The following is a 26335-nucleotide window of genomic DNA, read 5'->3' as shown; positions in this document are numbered from 1 at the left end:
ATATAATTATTTAAACAAGTGTTGATCCGGAAGGATGCAATGTCTTGTTGTGATGTGCCCATAGCTAATAGCAGGCAATCACTATTTCCCATTCTGGGAATGGATGCACGATCGTGCACAGCTTGGCCAGCTCTGCATTGATTAGCATTACGGAGGAGGAGTAGGGTTTGCTTAGCAATCAGGGGATGGGAGTGTGTAAATTTAACGGCGAGACGTCCAGTCCCTGCCCCTACTGAAGAAGTCACGCCCACTTGATGTAACGTGTATAGGGGGAGGAGTTTTAGTTGGTGACGTCACCCCTTGGTCATCTCATTTTTTTACATGTCTGAATAGCCCGCACTGCTTAAGTGCTGCACTTGTGAGTTTCCTGTATGTTATTTTATTGGAGGAATAAAGTGAACACATTTTCAGTGTCAGCAACAACCAGGTGGAGGCAATTTATTGTACTCTGATTTGCACTTTATTGTTATTCATTATTAGAAAGTTGTATCACTTGTATTTATTATTATATTCGATAGTGAGTTGCGTTGATAGATTATTGGATTTTTTTGTATTCATTTTCAAATCTTGCCACAGATTCTCAACTGGATTTAGGTCTGGACTGTGACTGGGCCATTCTAACACATAAATATGCTTTGATCTAAACCAGGGGTCTCAAACTGACGGCCCTCCAGCTGTTGCAAAACTACAAATCCCATCATGCCTCTGTCTGTGGGAGTCATGCTTGTAACTGTCAGCCTTGCAATGCCTCATGGGACTTGTAGTTTCACAACAGCTGGAGGGCCGCCAGTTTGAGACCTCTGATCTAAACCATTCCATTGTAGCTCTGGCTGTATGTTTAGCGCTGTTGTCCTGCTGGAAGGCGAACCTCTACCCCAGTCTCAAGTCTTTTGCAGACACTAACATATTTTCTTCTAAGATTGCCCTGTATTTGGCTCCATCCATCTTCCCATCAACTCTGACCAGCTTCCCTGTCCCTGCTGAAGAAAAGCATCCCCACCACATGATGCTGCCACCACCATGTTTCACAGTGGGGATGGTGTGTTCAGGGTGATGTGCAGTGTTAGTTTTCCACCACACATAGCAGTTTGCTTTCAGGTCAAAACGTTTAATTTTGGTCTCATCTGATCAGAGCACCTTCTTCCACATGTTTGCTCTGTCCCCCACATCAGTATCACATGGTAGACATGTGCAATTCGTTTAGTTCCGAATTCGTTTTTTTTAACGAGTTACGACAAATTTGTTAATTCGGAAATATCCAAATTAACGAAGACCCATTTAGCTAATTTTTTCAAGTATTCGTAAATTTGAATATTCGAAAATTCGTAAATCTGAAAACCAGAAAATTTGAAAATCTAAAATAATAACTTAACTATTACTAACTATTAAATTACAGGTATTGGAATTTCCTTTCAAATTTGGCTGTTAGTGAATGTAACGAATACCAATTTATCCAAAATGTATGCAAAATAACGAATTCCGTTGTCACGGTCTGGAGTCAGGTTCAGAGGCCAGTAGCTATAGCAGCAGAGCAGGTTTTCACACAGGTCACCCTGGCTGATGACACGGGTTCACCTGAGGTGCGGGGTCTAAGCACTAACCGGTATTCACCAGAGCTCCTGATGGTGGAGATGGGCTTTGCTGCGTGTTAGTGCCAGGTCGCGGTCCTCAGGATAGCCCCACCAGGAGGTGAGCAAGCCGGTGGGTCCTGGTAGCAGATATAGCAGGTAGGGATCAAGCAGAAGCGTAGTTGAGAAACAAGCCAAAAGTCGGTAACAAATAGTTGCAGGTTGGGATTCAGCAGAAGCGTAGTCGAGGAACAAGCCAAATCTCTGTAACGAATGGTAGCAAAGATACGGTCGGCAGCAGGAGAGACAGGAGCAAGATATTGGCTGGTGAAGGCACAATATTCTGGAAAAAAGGAAGTGCAGAGACATGGCTTAAATCAGGAAGTTCATGGGAGGAGCAAAGGGTTCAAGGTTCAAGGCAAACAAGATTCAAGACAAGATCATTCAAGGAATTGTCCAAGGAGCTGTCCAAGGAGCTGTCCAGCATTCCAGGTGGCTCAGCAAGCAGAGTCACTGCCAGACACACCAGAGGTCCCAGGTTCAAGAGGAAGTAAACCCTGATGGGTTTACTTCCTCTTTGATTCCTTACAAAGGTAAAGCATAATGGACTACTATGCATCGCATAGTAGTCCATTATGTGTCACTTACCTGACACAGGAGCCAGCGATGTCACCACTGTCCCCTGTAGTTCCGAGCGTCCATCTTCTTGGTGGGTCTCGCTGCTCCGGCGCTGTGATTCGCCGGAGCAGCGATGACGTCACTCCCGCGCATGCGCGTGGGAGCCGACACTCGTGGCATATCGCCGCAATCTGCGGCTTGCCCAGTGCTCCTGCGCGCCGCTGTCTACGGCGCATGCGCCGCAGACAACGGTCGCTGTCTTCAGGTAAATATTTCCTAAACCGTATAGGTTTAGGAGATATTTCTTGGACCTACAGGTAAGCCTTAATCTAGGCTTACCTGTAGGTCAAAGTGGTTTGTAAGGGTTTACAACCACTTTCAAGCCCAGGTTCTAAAATCTGTGTCTAAACAAATGGAATCTAACAAATTAATAATAAAAATGTTTTATTATTATTGTTAATTTGTTCTGTTCCATTAGTTTAGATGAGGCATTTGTTATTTCGGATCATTTTTAACTTCAGATAATTTCGTATTCGTTATGTTCACTAACAGCCAAATTTGAAAGGAAATTCCAATACCTATAATTTATTAGGTAATTATTATTAGTTCATAACGTTAGTTATTCTTTTGAATTTTCTGATTTTATTTATTATTTTTGGATTTTTGAAAATTACGGATTTTCAAATTCTCGATTTTACGGATTTTTGAATTTACGAATTGCGATCATAATGAATGACCCCGAAAAATGAAAAGAAAAATGAATGAAGCGAAAATGAATGAATTTTTCAGCAGTGCACATGTCTATCAAATGGTATCAGACTAAATGGGACTGAATAAAAATGCACGCCACACCTTTCAGATATTTGTAAAACAAATTAAAAAACATTTATCATTTTCCTTCCACTTCACAATTATGTGCCACTTTGTGTTGGTCTGTCACATACAATCCCAATAAAATACATTTACATTTTTTGGTTGTACCAGGAGAAAATGTGGAAAATTTCAAGGGGTGTGAATACTTTTTCAAGGCACTATACCTGCAATGAAAAGGAAGAAGAAGAAGAGTTACTATGGAGGGAAATTACTTTCGGTACAGTTCTTGTATGTGTGGTAACATTTGTATTTTAAATAATCGGATAATTTAGCCTTGTGAAGGCTTTTCAATGGTGCATTTCACGAATGAAAAAAAAGTTTAAAAAAAAAAACAGTAAAAATAAAAATGATTAAGATTTTATCAAAAATTGTGTTGGTGTTACCAATCTATACAGACGTTCCCTGAAGTCCCATCAATATTTCTTGTACTGATTACAGGACAGAGTTGGCTACAAAAGGATCACCCAGTAAATAATTCATGGTTGTCGGTCACATCTCCATTTTAAAAATATTCCAGGTCCTCCTCCCTTTCTCTGTTCAGCTGGAAAGCCAGTAAAGATGGTTCCGCTTTTCTTTGATGCAGCGGTACGAACGCTTTAATGTGGATATAAGAGTTATCGCCGGTCTCAACCTGAAAAGATCAAAAGTTCATAAGAAAATAACTTAACTTAAAATATCTTCACTGGTATTTTAGTTATATTGTCAGCTTTATACCAGGAATCAGAAGCGGTTCTAGGATTTGTGAGGCCTTAGGCGAAACTTACACTTGAAAAAAATTGTAACTCATGTCATTGGGCATGTAGTTGCCATCATCCCTTATATAACTGAAAATTGGAAAAAACCTCTATTGATGAGATTTTTAAGGCGACGGATGATCCACCTTTTCCGTCACCACCAGTCACCTGGAGGATTCCGAATCATCAAGCAGATAGTATCATTCTCTCGAAATCATACAATATTTTTTCTTTTAAAAAGATTTTGGATATATTTATTGGTTTCTTCCATATTTTTTTTCTATGAATTGTATACAGGAGTATTTATAAATATTTTGTAAAATAAATGATTTTTTAAATATATATATATATATATATATATATATATATATATATATATATATATATATATATATTATATATATATATATATATATATATATATATTTATTTTTTTAATTGTTGCCTTAAAAATCCCAGCAATAGAGTTTTTTTCCAATTTTCAAGGCGAAACTTACACACGCCCCTAATAGGGAAAAAAATACAAGCAATAAAAATGGCTGCAGAAAGATGCACAGATCTAGAACACAGTTTATCAGCACCACTTCCAGGGCACCCTACTCACCCATCAAACATATGCAGCCAATACAACATCTGGGACCCAGCAAGGTGGCAACCCACCCCTCTTGGAATTTCCCATGCCTTGGGAGGAAGGAGAGCGGGAGATCCCAGCACAGCTCATTTAAAGAGGGGAGAGAGAGTGAGAGATAGAGAGAGGGGAAGAGAGAGAAAGAGAGGGAGATAGAGAGAGAGAGAGCGGTGGGAAGGGGTGAGTGGGGGTGAGAGAGAGGCGTGAGGTGAGAGAGAGAGGAGTGGTGAGAGAGAGAATGATGAAGGGTGAGAGAAAAGAGGGTGAGATAAAGAGGGAGGGGGAGAGAGAGAGAGAGGGGTGAGAAGGAGGAGGGGGAGAGAGAGATAGGAGGAGGTGAGAAAGAGGGGGGGTGAGAGAGAGATGTTGTAGGCAAACTCTGCTAGAGGAAGAAGCGAAGCCTGCGTGAAAGAATAAAAACACCAAAGTTATTGCTCTAGAGTTTGGTTTGTACATTCTGTCAGACCATTCATCTGGGGAGGATATGCTGAAGATAACCACGTCTCATTTTTAAGTGCTTTACAAAGTTCTTTCCAGAATTTGGATGTAAACTAAACCCCTCGGTCAGAAGTTTTGCTCCACAGGACCCCATGCAAATGTACTATCTCCTTGACAAATGCTTGTACAGACTCTAAAGCAGATGGTGTTCCAATCATTGGTAAAAAGTGTGCCATTTTGGATAGCCTATCTCCCAGGGCTTGCTAGGAATGGGCAAGTGCCTTAACAAGCTCCAAGCTTTGGTCTTGTCTCCTTTGCTTCGGATACAAATCTCACAACTATTTACATAGTTCTTAACAAGCTCCAAGCTTTGGTCTTGTCTCCTTTGCTTCGGATACAAATCTCACAACTATTTACATAGTTCTGACAATCAGGCCTCAGACTAGGCCACCAAAATGATTGATCGTTGTAAAAGCTCCAAAGTCTTGCGAATTCCAAAATGCCCTGCCAAGGGATAGTTATGGCACAGATTTAAGATTGACTGGGGCAAACTTGAAGGTACAAAAACTCTTTGCTCATGGAAGAACAATCCATCCCCTTCTTGCAATTTAGAGTCATGCAGTGGACCTTCCTCCCTAGATGCTTGTTTAAGCTGTGACACCAAATCTCCTTGCAGTAACAGAAAACTTTGTGGAGATAGGATGGTATCAGGTTGAGTAACTTCCTTTTCTTCCTGAAAACATGCGTGACAAAGCGTTGGGTTTCCCATTCTTAGAACCTACCTGTACGGAGATATTCTAAAGTCTTGTGGTCATTAAAAATAAGGATTGGGTGACTTGCTCCCTCAAGCAGATAATGCCATTCCCCCAGAGCGGACTTGATGGCAAGTAGTTCATGGTCTCCCACCTCATAATTTTTCTCTGAAGAACTGGGTTTCCTTGAGAAGAAAGCCAAGGGCTATAGAAGCGACTTAGCACCTTGTCGCTGAGATAAAATGGCCCCAATTGCATTTTCTGAAGCATCTACTTCAAGAACATGGGGTAATGCAGGGTCAGGATGTTGCAGAATTGGTGCTGATGTAAAGAGAGCTTTTAATTTATCAAATGCAAGTTGCGCTGCTGGAGTCCACTAAAATCGGGTGTTTTGTTTAGTGTTTGGCTGATGATAGCTGAAAAGTTTTTGAAAAATTGACGATAAAAGTTAGCAAATCCAACAAATCTCTGAATTCCTTTTCGATCTGTTGGCGCTAGCCACTTAAGAATGGCACTAACTTTTTGTGGATTCATTGCAATGCCTGATGTTGAGATCAAAAGTCCCAGAAAAGGCATAACTATACAAAAATATTCAAAGTGCCTAAAACAAAAGGCTGTTTTCCATTCATCCCCTTCCCGGATCCTTACCAGGTTATATGCACCTCGTAGATCAAGCTTCGTGAACACTTTTGCTGCTCTGAACCGCTGGAAAAGTTCTGGAACAAGTGGAAGAGGGTATCTGTTCTTAATTGTTATTTTGTTTAGTTCTCTATAGTCCACACAGGGTCTCAGAGTATAATCTTTTTTTTCAACAAAAAATATGCCAGCCCCAGCGGGGGGGGGGGGGTTGTGGATGGATGGATGAATCCCCTTTCCAAGTTCTCATCAATGTATAGGCGCAAGGTCTCCAGCTCAAGTTCTAATAAGGGGAAAATCTGTCCAAATGGAATCTTGGCCTCGGGTAACAATTCAATTGGGCAATCGTATGGCCAATGGGGCGGCAAGGTCTCCGCCTTCTTATCAAATACAGCTATGAAACCATGATAAACAGATGGAACATGTGAAAACTAAAGTCTCTGGTTGCAGCTCCATTAGGGGAGCCGTGGTGATCACTGCTTGGGAAAAACAGTGCTACTGGCAGTAGGTGGTAGGAAATGACACAGTTCCAGATTGCCAGTTTATTTGGGGATTGTGTGCCTGGTACCATTGAATGCCCAGAATGATGGGGAATAAGGGTGATGGAGTAATGTCCAGGTTTAGGTATTCTAACTGACACAAGGAGGTTACTGCCAGTAGAGGACAGGTTTCTTTCGTGATAGGTCCTCACTTGATAGGTCTACAGGTTTGGAAATATCAGTTTGTAAATGGATAGAAAACTGGCTAAAAGACAGAATTCAGAGAGTCGTGGTTAATGATTCTTACTCTGAGTGATCTAAGGTTTCAGTGGTGTACCCCAAGGTTCAGTGCTGGGACTTTTTAATATCTTTATAAAAATGATATTGGGTCTGGGATCAAAAGTAACATTTCCGTCTTTGCAGATGACACCAAGCTATGCAGTGGAATAACGTCCTTACAGGATGTCTCCAATTTACAAGCCAACCTCAATGTTCTGTCTAATTGTGTGACTATGTGGCAGATGAGGTTTAATGTCTATAAATGTGAAGTTATGCACTTAGGGCCTAAGAATATGCATGCATCATACATACTAGGGAGAGATCCAAAGTGGAGAAGGATCTGGGGGTTTTGGTAGATCATAAGCTCAATAATGGCATGCAATGCCAAGTTGCGGTTTCCAAAGTGAGCAAAGTCGTTTCTTGTAATAAGAGAGGTATGGACTCCAAAGAGAAAGATATAATTTTGCCCTGTTCAAATCATTAGTAAGACCTCATCTGGAATATGCAGTTAAGTTTTAGGCACCAGTTCTCAAAAAGGATATCGAGGAACTAGAGAAAGTGCAGAGAAGAGCAACCAAACTGATAAGAGGCATGGAGGAGCTCAGCTATGAGAAAGATTAGAGGAACTGAATTTATTCACTCTTGATAAGAGGAGATTAAGTGGGGATATGATCAACATGTACAAATATATAAAGGGTCCATATAGTGAACTTGGTGTTGAGTTATTCACTTTACAGTCAACACAGAGGACAAGGGGGCACTCTTTACGTCTAGAGGAAAAGAGATTTCATCTCCAAATATGGAAAGGTTTCTTCACAGTAAGAGTTGTGAAAATGTGGAATAGACTCCCTGCAGAGGTGGTTCTGGCCAGCTCAGTAGATTGCTTTAAGAAAGGCCTGGATTATTTTCTAAATGTACATAATATAACTGGGTCCTAACATTTATAGGTAAAGTTGATCTGGGGAAAATCCAATTGCCTCTCGGGGGATCAGGAAGGAATTTTTCCCCCTGCTGTGGCAAATTGGATACACGACAAGTAGAGGCGCAAAAGATCCGAGAATAATATACTCCAGAGGGCTGTCTGTATAAAGTTATATTGGACGATAATATGAATGAGAACTTTTAGTTCTCAAGTCCCGTGAAAGTGTCTTTCGTTCTTTGAGTGGGACTTTGGAATGCAGGGCTGCCACCACAGGGAGCTGAAACCAGGCTCCTAGACTGTTGCAGGAAAAGAGAAGAAGAAGGGGGGCGCCTCTGGGTGTAAATTTTTAAAAGGCAATTTATTCACAGGTAAAACAAACAGATGATGCACTCAAATGTGGCAAATTGGATCATGCTCTGCAGGGGTTTTTCGCCTTCCTCTGGATCAACTGTGGGTATAGAATTGGGTCTATGGGATTGTATGATATTATTATTTTTTTTTTTTTGTGGTTGAACTGGAAGGACTAGTGTCTTTTTTCAACCTGACTAACTATGTAACTTGAGGTTTGAGCCAACTGCCAGATTAATCTCCAGATGCTGAATTTTAGCTTTCAGTGTAACTACAATGGAACTTGGCGTGCACGCATTTGTGCATGATGAACTGGTACTGCAAAAATTACATTGGTCTTTCACTTATAAATATTAGCATGTGTGCATGAGCATGTATCTGCACTGGCCTTCTAGTGGTGGAGATCCAGTTTACCTAATGCCGTGTACACACGATCAAATTGTCCGGCGTACTTAGTCCGCCGAAACGCATTTCAGCGGACAATTCGATCGCGTGTGGGCTTCAGCGGACTTTGTCAGCGTAAAGTCCGGCAGACTTAGACAGTATTTTTGCAGTCCAATATTTCCGCCGGACTTGGGTTTCAGCGGACAATACGTTCGTCAGTATGCTAGGCGGACTAAGCATGACGAATGCTCAGAAGCAAGTATGAGAAGGAAGCTATTGGCTACTGGCTATTGAACTTCCTTTTTCTAGTCCCGTCGTACGTGCTGTACGTCATCGCGCTAGCAAATGCCGGACTTTCTGTGTGTCCGTGTGTGGCCAAGTCCGTTCGGTAGAAAGTCCGCCGGACTATCCGCCGGATTGTTTGCTGGACTAAGTACGCCGGACAATTCGATCGTGTGTACACGGCATTACAGACACTGGCAAAACACAGACAAAGCCGACATACAGAAATACCGGGATCAGGTAAGTTTTAAACAGGTCAATCCTTTCCCTGTAAGAGAGTTTCCAATACTTCCAGGTGGCAACCTTGGCATCAGCATCTTTTAGCCTGCTTTCCCAATTTGCGAGGCCATGCTCATCGGGACCAAATTTGATGCCTAAACTTTAATTTTCTGTCGGGGCTCTGGGAAGACGTCTGGAAGCTCAAAGCCATCGCCTTCCTCACCCATCAAAAAAACTTCACTTTTATCCTGATTGATCTTTGAGCCAGATGCCTCAGCATACTACTCCATCACCAAGACCACCTCCTCTGCCTCCTCTGTCACAGAAATGAAAAACAGACATGTCATCAGCATAGACCATGACCCTCAGAGGAGGCTCACCAGGAATGCCCAAAGGCACTCCGCACAATGGTCTGCTCTCTAACCTCCGGATGAAGGGATTGATTGTGAATGCGTATAGTACAGGACCGAAAGGATGCAAACCCGAGCCAACTTCAAAGGGTCGTCCGATCCAACGATTCACAAGCATGAAGCTTTCAGCCCCTCTGTGTAAGGTCTTCTGCCAATCGATAAAGTCCCCCTCCAGGCCATACTTGCCAAGAAGCAGCCATAGGAAGCCAGGGGTTCCCCAGTGACGTGTGGGTGACCCCTCCCCCTCTGATGTAACACAGGTTTCTGTTACATCAGAGGGGGCGGGGTCACCCATACGTCACTGGGGAACCCCTGGCTCCCTTCACCAGCGTCAGAGGGGCGGGGTCATGTGACGGATGGCCCCGCCCTCCTAATATAAGAAACGTCAGCGCTGGGATCTCTGCAGTGTCTCCGCACTGGAGACAGAAGACGGATGTATGGACAGCGCTGGACTGAGAGATCCCCCGTCGCTGGATATGATCATCCATCGCTGGACCCCGGAGATTCGTCGCTGGATAGCAAGAGTGGATTAGCACCGCTGGAATCTTTTTTTTATTTTTAATAAAGGAATTTTTCAAAAGTGTGTTTGTCTTATTTAACCATTTTTACACTTTCTTTGTGAAATGGTAGGGGTACTTTTGTACCCCCTTACCATTTCAAACAGGGGGGGGTCGGGATCTGGGGGTCCCCTTGTTAAAGGGGGCTTCCAGATTCTGATAAGTCCCCCACCCGCAGACCCTCACAACCACCGGCCAGGGTTGTGAGGATGAGGCCCTTGTCCTCATCAACATTGGGACAAGGTGCTTTGAGGGGTCACAGACCCCCAAAACATCCTCCCAATGTTGAGGGTATGTGGCCTGGTACGGCCATTTTAAAACTTTTTTTTGCATTGATCCATGTCCCCTGGGGCAGGACCCAGGTCCCCAAACACTTTTTAGGACAGTAACTTGCATATTACCCTTTAAAATTAGCACTTTAGATTTCTCCCATAGACTTGTATAGGGTGTTCCGGCTTTTCGAATTTGCTGCGAACAGCCCAAATTGTTCACTGTTCGCTGAACAGGCGAACAGGCAATGTTCGAGTAGAACATGAGTTCGACTCGAACTCGAAGCTCATCCCTAGTCGCCACTTTCAGTGGAGTGGGAACCGCCATCACGATGATTGAGGTATACGTTTCTTAGCCTGCTTACCCCCCTCCCTACCTGGAGACCCTACACACTTCAATGTCCATTGTGATTCCTCCTCCATAGAAATCACTGACTCATCACCAGAAGAACTTCCACCCTCCACCTGAGAAAACAACTCAAAAACATTTGCCACCTCCACCTTCCTAGGTCCAGGAGCTTTGACATCCTTCCTGTTTCTCCGCCTCTTACAATGTTTTCCTTTTAGCCTCCAACCATTCCATATCCTCATTCGAAAATCCTGACGGCAGAACCCCCTCCCCCCTTGACTCCACATTTATGGCACACCTTAGGTTGACCAGGATAGAAGACGGTAATCTTATCCCTACCAATAAAGGCAAATGCTGGACACATTCCCATACACTCTCAACCTCATTGACACTGACCACCCACCAGTACAGATTCCTCTATCATCCACAATCTTTTTTAGGGGACACAATATTTTACCAAACCTCCTCAAACAGATCCATAAATCTTCAGAGGGTATAGACTCATTCCTAGTCAGGATAGTCACATTCTTTATCAAGGGCTGTCATGAGATTACCTTAGGGACAAGCCCCTTCCCGTCCGGCTGGCCCCTATATACATACTCAAACCGCTCCCAAAACAAATCCAATGATTCTGGACGCACAAATGACAAATCATTTCATAGGAACCAGCCAGACTGATAAGAGCATAAATATCCTCTGCCCTAAATCCCATGGCTAGGATCTTATCCACAACAACCACCCTGGTGGAATACCTCCTCCTTCCCTGAGTTGTACCACAGTCCTGCGTTTAATGGAAGAAGCACCTTTAGGTGAAAGTCCTGCAACTGGCTCCCTTCCACCAGCAGCATGATTTTGTCCTGACACAGCCTTAGCATAGTTTCTCTGAGGAACCTCTGAAATCAGGCTTGGCAATTCACCCACCATCCGATCCTCCCTCCTCCCTTCCAACACAGCAGTCACACTCACCATAGTCCAAGAAGTACCACAATTATCAGCAGTTATTAGGTACACCAGCTGTTTTAGCGTCCACGCGACATTCATGCTCTGCGATTTTGGTGTCCATGTGGGACTCCTGCTCCTTTTTCTCACAGATAACAGGAACATCTTTGTCAGGATTGACACCATCTCCTCCTGCATTCCTTGCCGATTGCAAGGATCCATTGACAGATGCAGTCTCTTTGTCTGTAGCAGCAATCACAGGAATTGCATCCATACACGGAGAGATATTCTCAACAAGCATTCCTTCACCAGAATTTTCCTGATCTCCTGATCAAGATCTGCCGCCATCTTGATCAGACTTAACAAATGAAAATTTTTACACAACTTTCCCCCTTACAGGCTGAGGGACAACATCTTTCTCCTCATCTGATGAGTCAGTACCACTCAAGGGAGATTACATTTCCGTAATGGCCTGCAGCAATCCCCCTTTTTCCTCTACCTCCTCCTGAGATGACCCAGGCTGCTGGTGAGGGAGGGGGGCAGATACTGACTCAGGTGCAACAGATCCTGAGTCAGGGGTATTACTGGGGCCACCATGTGAAGCCACTTTCTTACCCCCCATCCATACTGTCGCCGTTGCTCTGGCATCCACCCTCTGGCTGGTACTCGCACAGGCACTCTCCTTCATCTGGTTGAATCTCTCCTCAGTCTCATACTTACACCGTTGCTTTCCGTCAGAGAAGCAACCAGCTTCTCCTGCTTCTTCAATGCCTCCACCAGAGACTTCAGCTTGGAGTCTTCCCTCCTACTGCTCCCAGACTTTTTACTAACCAAGCATAGCAACTTTCTGCTCCATGGTAATACAGCAAAGTCTATTCACTACTCTCTCCTGGAAGGATGTTAAGGACTCCCCTTGCATAGGGACAAGCCCAGGATCCACTGCAGCTTGAGTACATGGTGTAGGCCTCAGTGGCTCTGGAGAGCCTCCACCTTCGTCTTCCCCCACCCGCTGCATGGTGGTTGGGGGAGAAGTCTGCACGACAGGCCCAGGCTTGCTGCTTCTCTCGGCTGAGACCAACGCAGAGTGAGCCAACAGCACCTTGAAAAACAGCACCACCTGGTGGAGGAGCTCCTCTGGTTATTTCCTGTAAATAACAGTATCTCACAAAAGTGAGTACACCCCTCACATTTTTGTAAATATTTTATTATATCTTTTCATGTGACAACACTGAAGAAATTACCCTTTGCTACAATGTAAAGTAGTGAATGTATCGCTTGTATAACAGTGTAAATTTGCTGTCCCCTCAAAATAACTCACCACACTGCCGCACTGCCTTAACCTTCTTGGGCATGAAGTTCATCAGAGCTTCACAGGTTGCCACTGGAGTCCTCACCCACTCCTCCATGATGACATCACAGAGCTAGTGGAAGTTAGAGACCTTGCGCTCCTCCACCTTCCGTTTGAGGATGCTCACAAATGCTCAATAGGGTTTAGGTCTGGAGACATGCTTGGCCAGTCCATCACATTTACCCTCAGCTTCTTTAACAAGTGGTTGTCTTGGAGGTGTGTTTGGGGTCATTATCATGTTGGAATACTGCCTTGCGGCTCAGTCTCCAAAGGGAGAGGATTATGCTCTGCTTCAGTATGTCACAGTACATGTTGGCATTCATGGTCCCCTCAATGATCTGTAGCTCCCCAGTGTCGGCAGCACTCATGCAGCCCCAGACCATGACACTCCCACCACCATGCTTGACTGTAGACAAGACACACTTGTCTTTGTACTCCTCACCTGGTTATCGCCACACACGCTTGACACCATTTGAACCAAATAAGTTTATCTTGGTCTCGTCAGACCACAGGACATGGTTGCAGTAATCCATGCCCTTAGTCTGCTTGTCTTCAGCAAACTGCTTGCAGGCTTTCTTGTGCATCGTCTTTAGAAGAGGCTTCCTTCCGGGATGACAGCCATGCAGACCAATTTAATGGAGTGTGCGGCGTATGGTCTGAACACTGACAGGCTGACCCCCCACCCCTTCAACCTCTGCAGCAATGCTGGCAGCACTCATACATCTATTTCCTAAAGACAACCTCTAAATAGGAGCATGTGCACTCATCTTCTTTGGTTGACCATGGTGAGGACTGTTCTGAGAGGAAACTGTCCTGTTAAACCGCTGTATGGTCTTGGCCACCGTGTTGCAGTTCAGTTTCAGGGTCTTGGCAATCTTCTTATAGTCTACACCATCTTTAAGTAGAGCAACAATTATTTTTTCATATCCTCAGAAATGTTTGCCATGAGGTGCCATGTTAAACTTCCAGTGACCAGTATGAGAGAGTGAGAGTGATAACACCAAATTTAACACACCTGCTCCCCATTCACACCTGAGACCTTGTAACACTAATGAGTCACATGACACCGGGGTTGGGAAAATGGCTAATTGGGCCCAATTTGTACATTTTCCCGTAGGGGTTTACTCACTTTTGTTGCCAGCGGATTAGACATTAATGGCTGTGTGTTGAGTTATTTTGAGGGGACAGCAAATTTACACTGTTATACAACCTGTACGCTCACTACTTTACATTGTAGCAAAGTGTAATTTCTTCAGTGTTGTCACATGAAAAGATGTAATAAAATATTTACAAAAATGTGAGGGGTGTACTCACTTTTGTGAGATACTGTGTATATTATAGAGATGGTTTTCTTGCTTTCGTGCTGTCCTACAACTGATCAGCTCCATGATTATCATGCCTAATGTACCTCCACTGTGTAGCTGCCACACATAACATGCTCCTGCTCATTGTAGAAACACCTAAAACTATGACAATATGTTACATAAAGCCAACAATGTTACCTTGAAAAAATAATTCTTGCCGGCAACAACTTGAGTGCTGACGAGGATTGCCTTAAATCTGCTGGGGTTTATCCCGGACAGTTTCACAAACTCTTTCTTCACCTAGAAACAACATACAAACTGCATCAGGTTTGGAAAGGCTCAAATATAATCATTGTTGATTGCATCAGACTATCCAGGTAGTCCTGCACAGTGCAGCTGACAGCTACTTCAGGAGAGAAGCCATATATGAAGGACAATCTGAAGGGTCAGAATCCTACAGTATATGGACTGCAGTCATTCAAAAATTATCCATCTCTAAATATAATACACAGTATGACTGCCTAAGAATTATATATATCCAGAACCTGCATATATAATAATAATTTAATACAGTGGTTTCCAAACTGCTTGCCAGAGGCCGGATGTGAAACTTTGCTTGCTTTTATTCACCCCCTATTTCATCCACTGATGCCAATAATGGGGCATAATTCATAAAATGTTGGATTTTTTTCTACTCCCAGTGAGCGTAATGACACCAATGATGGGGCACAATTCCTTCCAATGACAGAAAGGATGGGGCGCAATTCCTCCAAATGACACCAATGATGGGGCACAATTCCTCCCAATAACACCAATAATAGGGTACAATTCCTCCCACTGACACCAACGATGGGGCATTGTTTTTTCTACTGACGTTGGAGCTTTTCCTACTTCCATTGGGCACAATGACATCTATGATCGGGCACAATTCCTTCTAACGACACCAAGTATGGGACACAATTTCTCCAAATGACCCCAATGATTGGGCACAACTCCTCCCAATGACACTAATAGGGCACGATTCCTTTCACTGACACCAAAGATGGGGCATTGTTTTTTTCTACTGACTTTGGAACTTTTCCTAATTCCAGTGACCAAAGCCCCCCTAAAGTCTGAAGCACAGTAAATTAGCCCCTTGTTTAGAAAGTTTAGAGATCTCTTATTTAATACATACAAGAGATTCCTTCATACAATAAAGCCAAAGTTTGTGGCCACAAGACCATTAAATCTATTCGTATGGCAAAATAGTATGTAGACCCTCCTCCTATGATTGAATCTTGGTGTTTCTAGTAAAAAGGTACTGGTATTACTAAATCATATGAAGACATCATAGACAATTGTGCTCTTCCAACCATGTGGTAACAGTTTGGTGACGACCCTTATCTGTTTCAGCATGACTGTGCCCCTATGTATAATTCCAGCCCCATAAAGACATTGTTTGACCAGTTTGGTGTGGAGGAATAGCCCGTACAGAGCCCTGACCTTCACCCTGCTGATCACCATCCATAAAGACATGGTTTGAGGAGCAACTTGAGTGGCCTGACTGAACCTCAGCCCTACTGATCCCCAGCCATAAAGAAATGGTTTGACCAGTTTGGTGTGGAGGAATAGCCCGTACAGAGCCCTGACCTCCACCCTGCTGATCACCATTCATAAAGTCATGGTTTGAGGAGCAACTTGAGTGGCCTGACTTGACCTCAGCCCTACTGATCCCCAGCCATAAAGAAACGGTTTGACCAGTTTGGTGTGGAGGAATAGCCCGTACAGAGCCCTGACCTCCACCCTGCTGATCACCATCCATAAAGTCATGGTTTGAGGAGCAACTTGAGTGGCCTGACTTGACCTCAGCCCTACTGATCCCCAGCCATAAAGAAATGGTTTGACCAGTTTGGTGTGAAGGAATAGCCCATACAGAGCCCTGATCTCCACCCTGCTGATCACCATCCATAAAGACATGGTTTGAGGAGCAACTTGAGTGGCCTGACTTGACCTCAGCCCTACTGATCCCCAACCATAAAGAAATGGTTTGACCAGTTTGGTGTGGAGGAATAGCCCATACAGAGCCCTGACCTCCACCCTGCTGATCACCATCCATAAAGACATGGTTTGAGGAGCAACTTGAGTGGCCTGACTTGACCTCAGCCCTACTGATCCCCAGCCATAAAGAAATGGTTTGACCAGTTTGGTGTGGAGGAATAGCCCGTACAGAGCCCTGACCTCCACCCTGCTGATCACCATCCATAAAGACATGGTTTGATGAGGAACATGAGTGCCCTGACTTGACCCTAACCCTACTGATCACTGTTGGGATGAATTTGAATGCTGATGATAAGCCAGGTCTTCTCACCCAATATCAGTTCCTGATCTCACAAATGGGGACCAATCCCCACATACACTGTGCAATATCTTTTGGAAAACCTTCCCAGATGAGTGGAGGATGTTATAAACACAAAAAAGGGACCAACTCCATACGAATTAGACATGTGCACTGCCGAAAAAAAAAATTAGTTTTCATTTTCGTTTCAATCATTTTTTGCTTTTCCGGAAATTAAAAAAAATTCGTAAATTCTAAAATTCAGAATTAGAAAACTCGTAAAATTCAAACAAAATTTCAGAACATCTAGAAATTTGCAAATTCAAAAATTCGTTATTCATAAATTTGAAAGTTCAGAATTTGGAAATGTGAAAATGTGGAAAATCGAAAATTCGCAAATTGGGAAATGTGAAAAACTGAAAATTCTAAATAATAACTAACTAACAATAACTAATTATTAAATTCTAGGTATTGGAAATTCCTTTCAAATTTGGCTGTTAGTGAACGTGATGGATACAAATTTATCTAAAGTTCCAAATTATCCGTAATTAAGAATTCCGCACTTAAACAAATGTAGCGGAAGAAAATAATAATAAATAACAATACGTTTTTATTATTATTATTTATTGATATTAATTTGTTATGTTCCATTCGTTATTATGGATAATTCGTAACTTTGGATAAATTCGTATTCGTTACGTTCACTAACAGCCAAATTTTAAAGGAAATTCCAATACCTAGAATTTAATAGTTAGTAATAGTTAAGTTATTCTTTCAGATTTTCGAATTTTGGGGTTTTTGAATTTTCGTTCTTTTGAATTATCGGATTTGCATTCTTATTTTTGGATTTCTGAATTTTCAAATTTCTGAAATTTAGAATTTAGAATTTTCGGAAAAAATTGAAAATTCTGATATCTCCGAATGAAAGAATTTGTCTAAATTTGTTAAAAAAAATGAATTCGGAACTAAACGAATTGCACATGTCTAATACGAATGCCCATGGTTTTGGAATGGGATGGAAAACAAGCTCATATAGGTGTGATGGTCAGGTATCTATAAAGCTGTTGAACAAATAATTTATGAAATTTCACAAAATTATTTAAATTTAAACAGGTTTTTTACTGAATTAGATACCACAGGAAGCAAAAGGTACGGGATATAAAATGGGGGTTTGAAACAGAAGGCAAAATGTATTCAATTAAAAGTCTAGCCCGCAATCATTAAGTCCTTGCATTAAATGAGTCACATTATTTGTATACTATGCTTTCCAAAAATATAAAAATAGGAAGATGCTAAAAAGGTAAAAAGCTTAATGTATTCCATCCCAACATTGAAAAAAAAATAGGGGTACAATGTGGTACATTGGGGTACAAATGGTTGTACATACCAGTATAAGTGGCAACAGTACAACATCATAACTATTTAACCACTTGCTGTCTGCCCCATAGCAGTTTTACTGCTACAGGGCAGCAGCTGTGTGTCGGATCATGTGTATGATCACACACAGTGGGAGCCAAGAGGTGGATACTGCGGACTCGATGTCCACCAGCACCTGACGATCATCCAACAGAGAGGCAGAATGGCAGTCTTTCTATGTAAACAAGGCAGATCGCCGTTCTGACAGGATGGAAGGCATTGAGCCTGTGTTTCTGCAAAGCAGGGACTAGGACCCATATCTTCCCCCACTGAATAAAAACACTACCTAGGTACACAGTTAACCCCTTCGATCGCCCCTGATGTTAACCCCTTCTAAGCCATTATCATTAGTACAGTGACAGCGCATATTCATAGCACTGATTACTGTGTTAGTGTCACCGGTCCCCAAAAAAAAAGTGTCAAAATGTTCGCCGCAATATCGTAGTCCCACTATAAGTCGCTGTTTGCCGCCATTACTAGTAAAAAAAATTTAAAAAATTTTAAATCTCCCATAGTTTGTAGACACAATAACTTTTGTGCAAACCAATCAATATATGCGTACATATTACCAAAAATCTGTAGCAGAATACATATTGGCCTATATTGATGACATTTTTTTTTTTTCAATATCATTTTTATTAGAGTTTAACAAGTGTTACAAATAACATTGCAGTACAGTAGTATCAAAATACAAACATTCGTAGATCTGCCGGTGTTGGACTTAGTCCAGTATAGTTCGAAGTACATGGGTAACCACACAGATATTCAAAATACAGGCAATATACAGTAGTAGAAATGTTATCTTGTTGCTAAATTATCTGAAGGGACACTGGAGCTTCCCACCTGGACACCCCTCACGGGATCAAGACTGTGACCAGGAGGCAAGTCCACCCCTCTAATGGTGAGCCGAATACCATTCGGTTAGTACAATAGAGTTAACTAAAGGAGAAAGATCATAATACGTATGCTTGACAACATAACTATAATGCAAAAGATAGTAGATCTGACGACTCTTTATTCGGATATCTGCGGCCAGATTTATGAAGTTGCACTTACGGTAAGGGAAGTACATTGTTATTGTTGACCCATGTTGACCATGGGAGCCATACCTGGGAGATGTAATGTCGAGTACCCTGACAACGTGCCATTGTCTGTTCGTAGGTAAAGTGTAGGTGGGTCAATGACATTTTTTTTATTGGATATGTTTTATGACAGAAAGTAAAACATATATATTTTTTTTTTTTTTTTACAATTGACGGTCTTTTTTTTTGTTTATAGTGCAAAAAATAAAAAACGCAGGGGTGATCAAATACCACCAAAAGAAACCTCTATTTGTGGGGTGAAAAAAAAAGACATACATTTTATTTGGGTACAGCATCGCAATTGTCAGATAAAGTAAGGTAGTGCTATATCGCAAACAATGGGCAGGTCATGGGGGGGGGGGGGGTTGTAAATCTTCCAGAGGTCAAGTGGTTCAATTGCCATTCCTAAAGTGGTTGTTAAGCCGCTCTAACCTGTATACACCATCGGCACTGCCTCCTATTGTAGTATCCCCCTCTGTGTGTGATTTATAAAAATAAATGCTGCAAATACCTAATTTCACTGCAGAGATTGCGATCACATGACCTGTCGGCTTTCTCTTTTCCTCCTCTGATAGATGCAGTGGGCGGGGCTGAGATTTTTCTGCTGATGTCAGTCAGTAGGAGAAAGCTGGCTGGTCATGTGATCGCAATCTCGGCTTTTAAATGAGGTATTTTACAGCATTTATATTTATAAATCATACACAGAGGGGGACACTGCAATAGGAGGCATGATGCACCGTGGTCAGTTTACAGAGGGGTGGGGAGAAACAGGCAGGGTCAGACAGGTTTTTTTAGGTGTAACAGGGGGCCAAATGACAGAGGACAATCACTGTGTCATATAACATGCTTTAAAGGAGCAGGATCCATTTTTTGGGGGGGTTAACAAACACTATAACTATAATTGTTTTATGCATATATTATTATGTATGTGATGTATGTATATATTATATGTTATAATATAATATATTATATATTATATATTAATATGTTATAATATATTAATATAATTATATGTAGCGCTACCCTCACGAGGGCCGCTGATAGAATCTGTACCCCACTGGTTGCAGTTAAAAGTGCACGACATGACACTATTGGTAATGAAGATATTTTATCTAAACAATACATAGCTCCCAACTGTCCCTGATTTCGAGGGACTGTCCCTGATTTGGAGCAATGTCCCTCTGTTCCTCATTCCTCCTCATTTGTCCCTCATTTCGGTCTGATCTATATAGTTGTATATAAAATTCACTTTTTATCTATCAAAAAGTGTTTCCCAGCGCTAAACCTCTCATCTGATTTCTAAATTGCTGCATTTGTAAATTCCAAAAGCCAATATAAAGGAATAGTAGTGGTAAAAAAAAAGCAATCGTGGGTTTAACAAATCTTGTTTTTTTTGTACAATTCTCCTTTAAAGGGGCGTGGCAGGGGGTGTGTCCTATGCCTGCATACTTTTGCTGATAGCTGTCCCTCATTCCCATCTCAAAAATTTGCGCCTAAGTTCAATCACAGAAACCTGCGTGAAATGTGAACGGGCAGCAAAGGGGCAGGGGACTGACATTTAATAGAACTATGTAAAGCCACTCCTCTCTATCTCCTCAGCCCACAGGCATTTAACATCAAACAATTACCAGACATCAGCAAACTGTTGTGGTTAACCACTTACAGACCGGAAGATTTTCCTGCTTAATGACCAGGCCATTTTTTTTGTGATACGGCACTACGTTACTTTAACTGACAATTGCGTAGTTGTGCGATTTTGTACCCAAACAAAATTGATGTCCTTTTTTTCCCCACAAATAGAGCTTTCTTTTGGTGGTATTTGATCACCTCTGCGGTTTTTATTTTTTGCGCTATAAACAAAAAAAGAGCAACAATTTTGAAAAAAATTCAATTTTTTTAACTATTTGCTATAATAAATATCCCCAAAAAATATATATATATAAAAAAAAAATTCTTTCTCAGTTTAGGCCGATCTATATTCTTCTACATATTTTTGGTAAAAAAATAAAATAAAAATCGCAATAAGCATAATGATTGGTTTGCGCAAAAGTTATAGCGTCTACAAAATAGGGGATAGATTTATGGCATTTTTATTTTTTTTATTAGTAATGGCGGTGATCTGCAATTTTTATCATGACTGCGACATTATGGGGGACACATCGAACACTTTTGACACTATTTTGGGACCATTGTCATTTATACAGCGATCAGTGCCATAAAAATGCACTGATTACTGTGTAAATGACACTGGCAGGGAAGGGGTTAAAAACTAGGGGGCGATCAAGGGGTGTGTCCTAGGGAGTGATTCTAACTGGGGGGGGGGCTACCACTGACATGACAGTGATCACTGCTCCCAATGACAGAGAGCAGTAGATCTCTGTCATGTCACTAGGCAGAATGGGGAAATGCCTTGTTTACATAGGCATCTCCCTGTTCTGCAGCTCCATGACACGAACACGGGCCCTCGGCAAACATAGAGTCCGCAGGACCACAATGCCGTGATTTAAAGGGGACGTACCTGTACGCCCATTTGCCCAGCCGTGTCGTTGTGCTGACGTACATCGTCGTGCGCTGGTTGGCATATGGTTAAGAATGCAGAATTTCCCTGCCTGATCTAAACACAAGTGATCACCATGTAAGCTGTTTCACTAATATTGTATCCAGGGGAACTACTGATAATGACAGGGAAGTTAGCGAAGCACAGACGTCTGCATACAGTGTCTATGGGATTGACCTGAACTTGTATTCAGTAGCACTACAAGTATCAGGAATGCAAACAGAGACAATGATGTCTATATACAGTGTCTTATGGTACTAAATGGGCAGGTGCCCGCTCACCCACAGCACAACAGAGGTTGCTGGTAGCGGTGCAGATGATGCTGAAGACTCTTTCAGGAACTCCCTCTTGGTCCTGGCTCAGGGGATGGCCTCTGACCTCCATTACACCGCGCCGGAGCCTACCCAGACCTGAAGTGCAGGTAATGCTGAAGGATCAGGAACAGCCTTGGGAATGTGGTAGATAAGAAGTGATGCTGTCCGTAGATGTCCCTCTGTATGCCGCTGTAGATAGCTCTCTCCTAAGCAAACCGCGACTCGGCCGCAGCTCACACTGGCACAAAGCTCCTGCTGGCAGATCCAGGCCGACATCCCAAGAGAGCGACCTAGGCCGGAACCAGCCTTTTTATATCCTCTCCCAGCAGTCTGCTCTACTCTTCTCAGCAACACAAAGCAATCTCCTGCGCTCGGGCGCCCCGTCAACTGAGTAAGTGGCGCAGCCAACCTCCTTAGCAAAATCAACGGAATGTCGCAGGTCTTGCGATGCCATCTGGTTCGTCCAAATACCTGGTCCGGGTTGTAGGCGTCTAGAGATAATGCTCGCAATTGCCGGAGTATTAATAAGCCGTGTTTTAAAGCTCGTTTGTGAGTATATTTCTTGTTATATTTTATGAATACATTTTATCTTTGGTAATGCACAAGGTCGGTGCGCCCTCCTGTTTTTTGTTTCTGCACTTCTAGGCAATCTGGTAGTGGTAGTTCAGGCCAGTCCTGCTGAAATTGAAACCTCAGCATTCTGAACTACACATCCCACAATGCTTTGCTCCGCTCTAAGTTCTGTCTTCAGGAAATGACATATGGAGGCCAAGCCAACACTAGAGGGAGACAGCCCCACATTAATAACACTGCATACTGTCCCTGAATTGCAGGCACAATAGCCGGCCCCGGGCTACACATATATATTCGTAATGTGTCATTCTGATTATATATCAAGGCGTTGTCGCATTAACCTGCATACTTTCTGAGAATAAATATGTTCTCAATAAAATCAGTAACTGTCAACAATTAAAACTATGAAAGACTTTTAAAATGTTCAATGACTCAGTTCTGTTGTGAAATGTAATTGGAGATTAGTGCTCATCCCATTATGCACTTGTACTGTGTACATAATCTACTCTGTTGGTAAATTCTCCGAAGAGGTTTCATTCTTGAAAGTTTAACCCTTCCATTGCCAGAGCCGCTATTGTTTTTTTTTTTTTTTTTTTTTTGCACACAAATAATGCACATTTTAGGCCTGAAATTTACTTAAAGCTGAAAAAAAAAAAAACAACACATATTGCCTGAAAGCAGAGACCCTGGGGAATAAAATGGTAGTAGTTACATTTTTTATGTCACCCATACTCATATTTTCAGTTAAAAAAAAAATACACTAAAGTAAATTTTTGTACACAATGGGATTGATTTACTAAAACTGGAGCTCTTTGATGCCTTGTACACACGGTCGAACATTCCGACCATAAAATCCGTCAGAATTTTTTCCGACGGTTTTTGTCAGAAACTTGTGTTGTATACACACGGTCGGACAAAGTTGTCGTACAATCGTGACGTTCGTTGCGTACGACGGGACTAATAGTAGCCAATAGCTTTGGTCTCGTAATTTGATCCGAGCATGCGTGGCACTTTGTCCGTCGAAAATTCTCTACAAACGATCGGAAAAAGTCTGATCGGATTTTTTTTGACGGAAAATTATAGATCCTGCTCTCAAATTTTTTCCGTCGGATTTTCCTACAGTATAATCTGATCGGACCTTTTCCGTCGGAATTTCCGACCGTGTGTACAGGGCATAAGTCTGGTGCAGCTCTGCATGGTATCCAATCAGCTTCTAACTTCAGATTGTTCAATTAAGCTTTGAGAAAAAAAGCTTGGGAGCGGATTGGTTTCTATGCAAAGTTGCCCCAAATTTTGCTCTTTCGGGTGTTTGTAAATCAACCCCCCCATTATATCACAGGTTAGTTTCATAAAATATAAAAAAAAAATTAGGTTGAGTCAAGGAAATACTGTAGCTACCCAACATTTCAAACCTAAAATTTCTCACATCCATAAAATGGTGACAGATTTTGGTATCCAAAACCAGGCCTGTAGATAAGGGGGTACCACCAGTTCTCTTGTACAGGGCTCGGGCTGGCAGCAGGGTGAATCGGATGTGGGCAGGGAGGGTGATCAGTTGGGTGGGGAGGTAATTACTGGAATCAATACCCTGTATGGATCTCTGCAGCAGCTGAAAGCTGGCTTCTTCTCCTCCATTCTGTTGGCTTTCAGCTGCTGCAGAGAGAACCATACAGGCCAGGGATTGGATCTTTTAATTGCCCCCCTCATGCCACACACTCCCTGTGCATAATACGTTACCCTCTGCTGCCCATGCTCTCCTCTATGCCCCACCCCTGCAGTGCTGATGGCTTCCATCCTCTCCTTAACACCAGTCTCTGCTAGCACACAGCAGGATCCTTCAACATTGAGAGTGGGGGAAGGGTCTGGTATATATGTCATATTTACCAGCCCTTTCTTTTACTGAATGAACACAATAATTGATCAGTACAGATCACTGAATGAGTTCATTCATAACTGAAGCATTGTCTGTATGGGGCCCCGTGTCAGGTTGTCTGTATGGGGCCCCCTGTCATGTTGTCTGTATGGGGCCCCCTGTCACGTTGTCTGTACGGGGCCACCTGTCACGTTGTCTGTACGGGGCCCCCTGTCCCGTTGTCTGTACGGGGCCCCCTGTCCGGTTGTCTGTACGGGGCCCCCTGTCCGGTTGTCTGTATGGGGCCCTGTGTCAGGTTGTCTGTATGGGGCCCGTGGTTGTCTGTATGGGGCCCTGTGTCAGGTTGTCTGTATGGGGCCCCATGTCAGGTTGTCTGTATGGGGCCCCATGTCAGGTTGTCTGTATGGGGCCCCGTGTTAGGTTGTCTGTATGGGGGCTCTGTGGTATCTAACAGCAGCCCTGCCCAAAACTGTCAATAGACGATGCTTAAGGCTCCATTTGTAACTATGCATGTTGTTTTTGAGTGTTTCTGCAGTGCTTTTTGTTGTGCTTTGAGTTTTTTACAGTCTTTCTGCCACGATTTTGCTGTGAATTGCATTTTGCATATTTATTATTATTTTTATTTTTTTTGTCTTTTTAGGCAAATTTGTTGTTGGGCAGATCTAAAAAATGCAAAATCGCTGCAAAATTGCAGGAAAAAAACGCACAACATCCTTTTCTGCAGGTTCTCCATTGAAGTCTACTGAACCCAAATAAAAAAGCAAAAAAAATAAAAAAAAAGGCAGCATTTTGCTTTAAGAAAGTCCCTGACCCTTTCCAAAAATGCAGAGGCACAAAAATGCACTGGGGTGACCGTGTTCCATAGGAACCCGTTTAAAAATAATATCCTGCGTTTCTGCAAAAAAGCATGAAAAAATGCATTAGTGTGAATGGAGCCTTAAACCCTTCCCGCCACCAACGATCCAGCCCTCTAAGAGCTTCTAAATGCCAGGGGGCGGGCATTCAAGTCATGTGACTGCTGTGATTGGCTGTCACTTGATCGCAAAGCTTCCAATTGCAAGCGCGCTCTCAGCACAGACAAGGCCGTACGTATGTGGCCTCTCTGGGTTAAAAAAGCGGGATTCCGACATTTTTTTTTTTTTTTTAAAGCCAGCAACTACAAATACTGCAGCTGCTGACTTTTAAAATAATGACACTTACCCGCCCAGTGCGCCCGCGATGTCGTCACCCGAAGCCGATCTCTCGATCGTCTCTCGGGTGCTGCCGCCGCCATCTTGGGTGTGGGAATCAGGAAGTGGAGCCTTGCGGCTTCATTTCCCGGTTCCCTACTGCGCATGCGCGAGTTGCGCTGCGCAATAAGGATGGCCCCCGCTGTCTCTGGGATCCGTGTGTTTCCCAGCAGGCAGCGGGGGACCTTCGGAAAGGGGCGTAGATTCTGCGGAAAGGGGCGTAGCTTCTGCAGAATCTACGCCGGAAGCAATTGTTGTTTTCCATACAGAGACACACCTAATGCAAGTGTTTTTGTTAATATTTGCAAGTACGTAGGGAGGGAGAAGGGCTATAAACATGTAACAATTTTTTTTTAAGCTTTCTTGTTCTACTTACAGTGCCTTGAAAACCAAAAGCATAAATGTATTTTATTGGGATTTTATGTGATAGACCAACACAAAGTGGCACATGTAGCACTAACCCCCGAAGGAGCTGCTGGTTATTTCTGGGCTTACCGTTACCTTCTGTTCTCCTTGCGGCACGTCTAGGGGATGTCCCGTGGTAATTAGCCCAGTAACTCGAGACTGACAACAGATCCACTTGAATGGATTTTATTTGCAAAACTCAGACAATTAAACAGTCTTTTAACTTGGGATCAGAG

General features: G+C 42.8%; 1 protein-coding gene across 1 annotated transcript in view; it reads right to left on the bottom strand.

Annotated features, from left to right (window-relative positions):
• Nucleotides 1–2879: 2879 nt before the first annotated feature.
• LOC143984215 (cystatin-A-like) overlaps nucleotides 2880–26335 on the bottom strand; it is a 36319-nt gene continuing 12863 nt past the window's right edge. Inside the window, exons 2-3 of the mRNA XM_077484503.1 lie at nucleotides 14535–14636; nucleotides 2880–3690 (exon numbers count right to left, since the gene is read on the bottom strand). Coding sequence (XP_077340629.1) covers nucleotides 3562–3690; nucleotides 14535–14636 — 231 coding nt within the window. The 3' untranslated portion in view covers nucleotides 2880–3561. The remainder of the gene's footprint in view (nucleotides 3691–14534; nucleotides 14637–26335) is intronic.

This window comes from Lithobates pipiens, unplaced genomic scaffold (assembly GCF_037356315.1).
Source record: "Lithobates pipiens isolate NorthernLeopardFrog02 unplaced genomic scaffold, aLitPip1_a1.2 Scaffold_16, whole genome shotgun sequence".
In the NCBI taxonomy this organism is placed as follows: domain Eukaryota; kingdom Metazoa; phylum Chordata; class Amphibia; order Anura; family Ranidae; genus Lithobates; species Lithobates pipiens.
The sequence above is the reverse complement of the archived record's forward strand: the minus strand, read 5'-3'. Positions and strand labels throughout refer to the sequence as shown.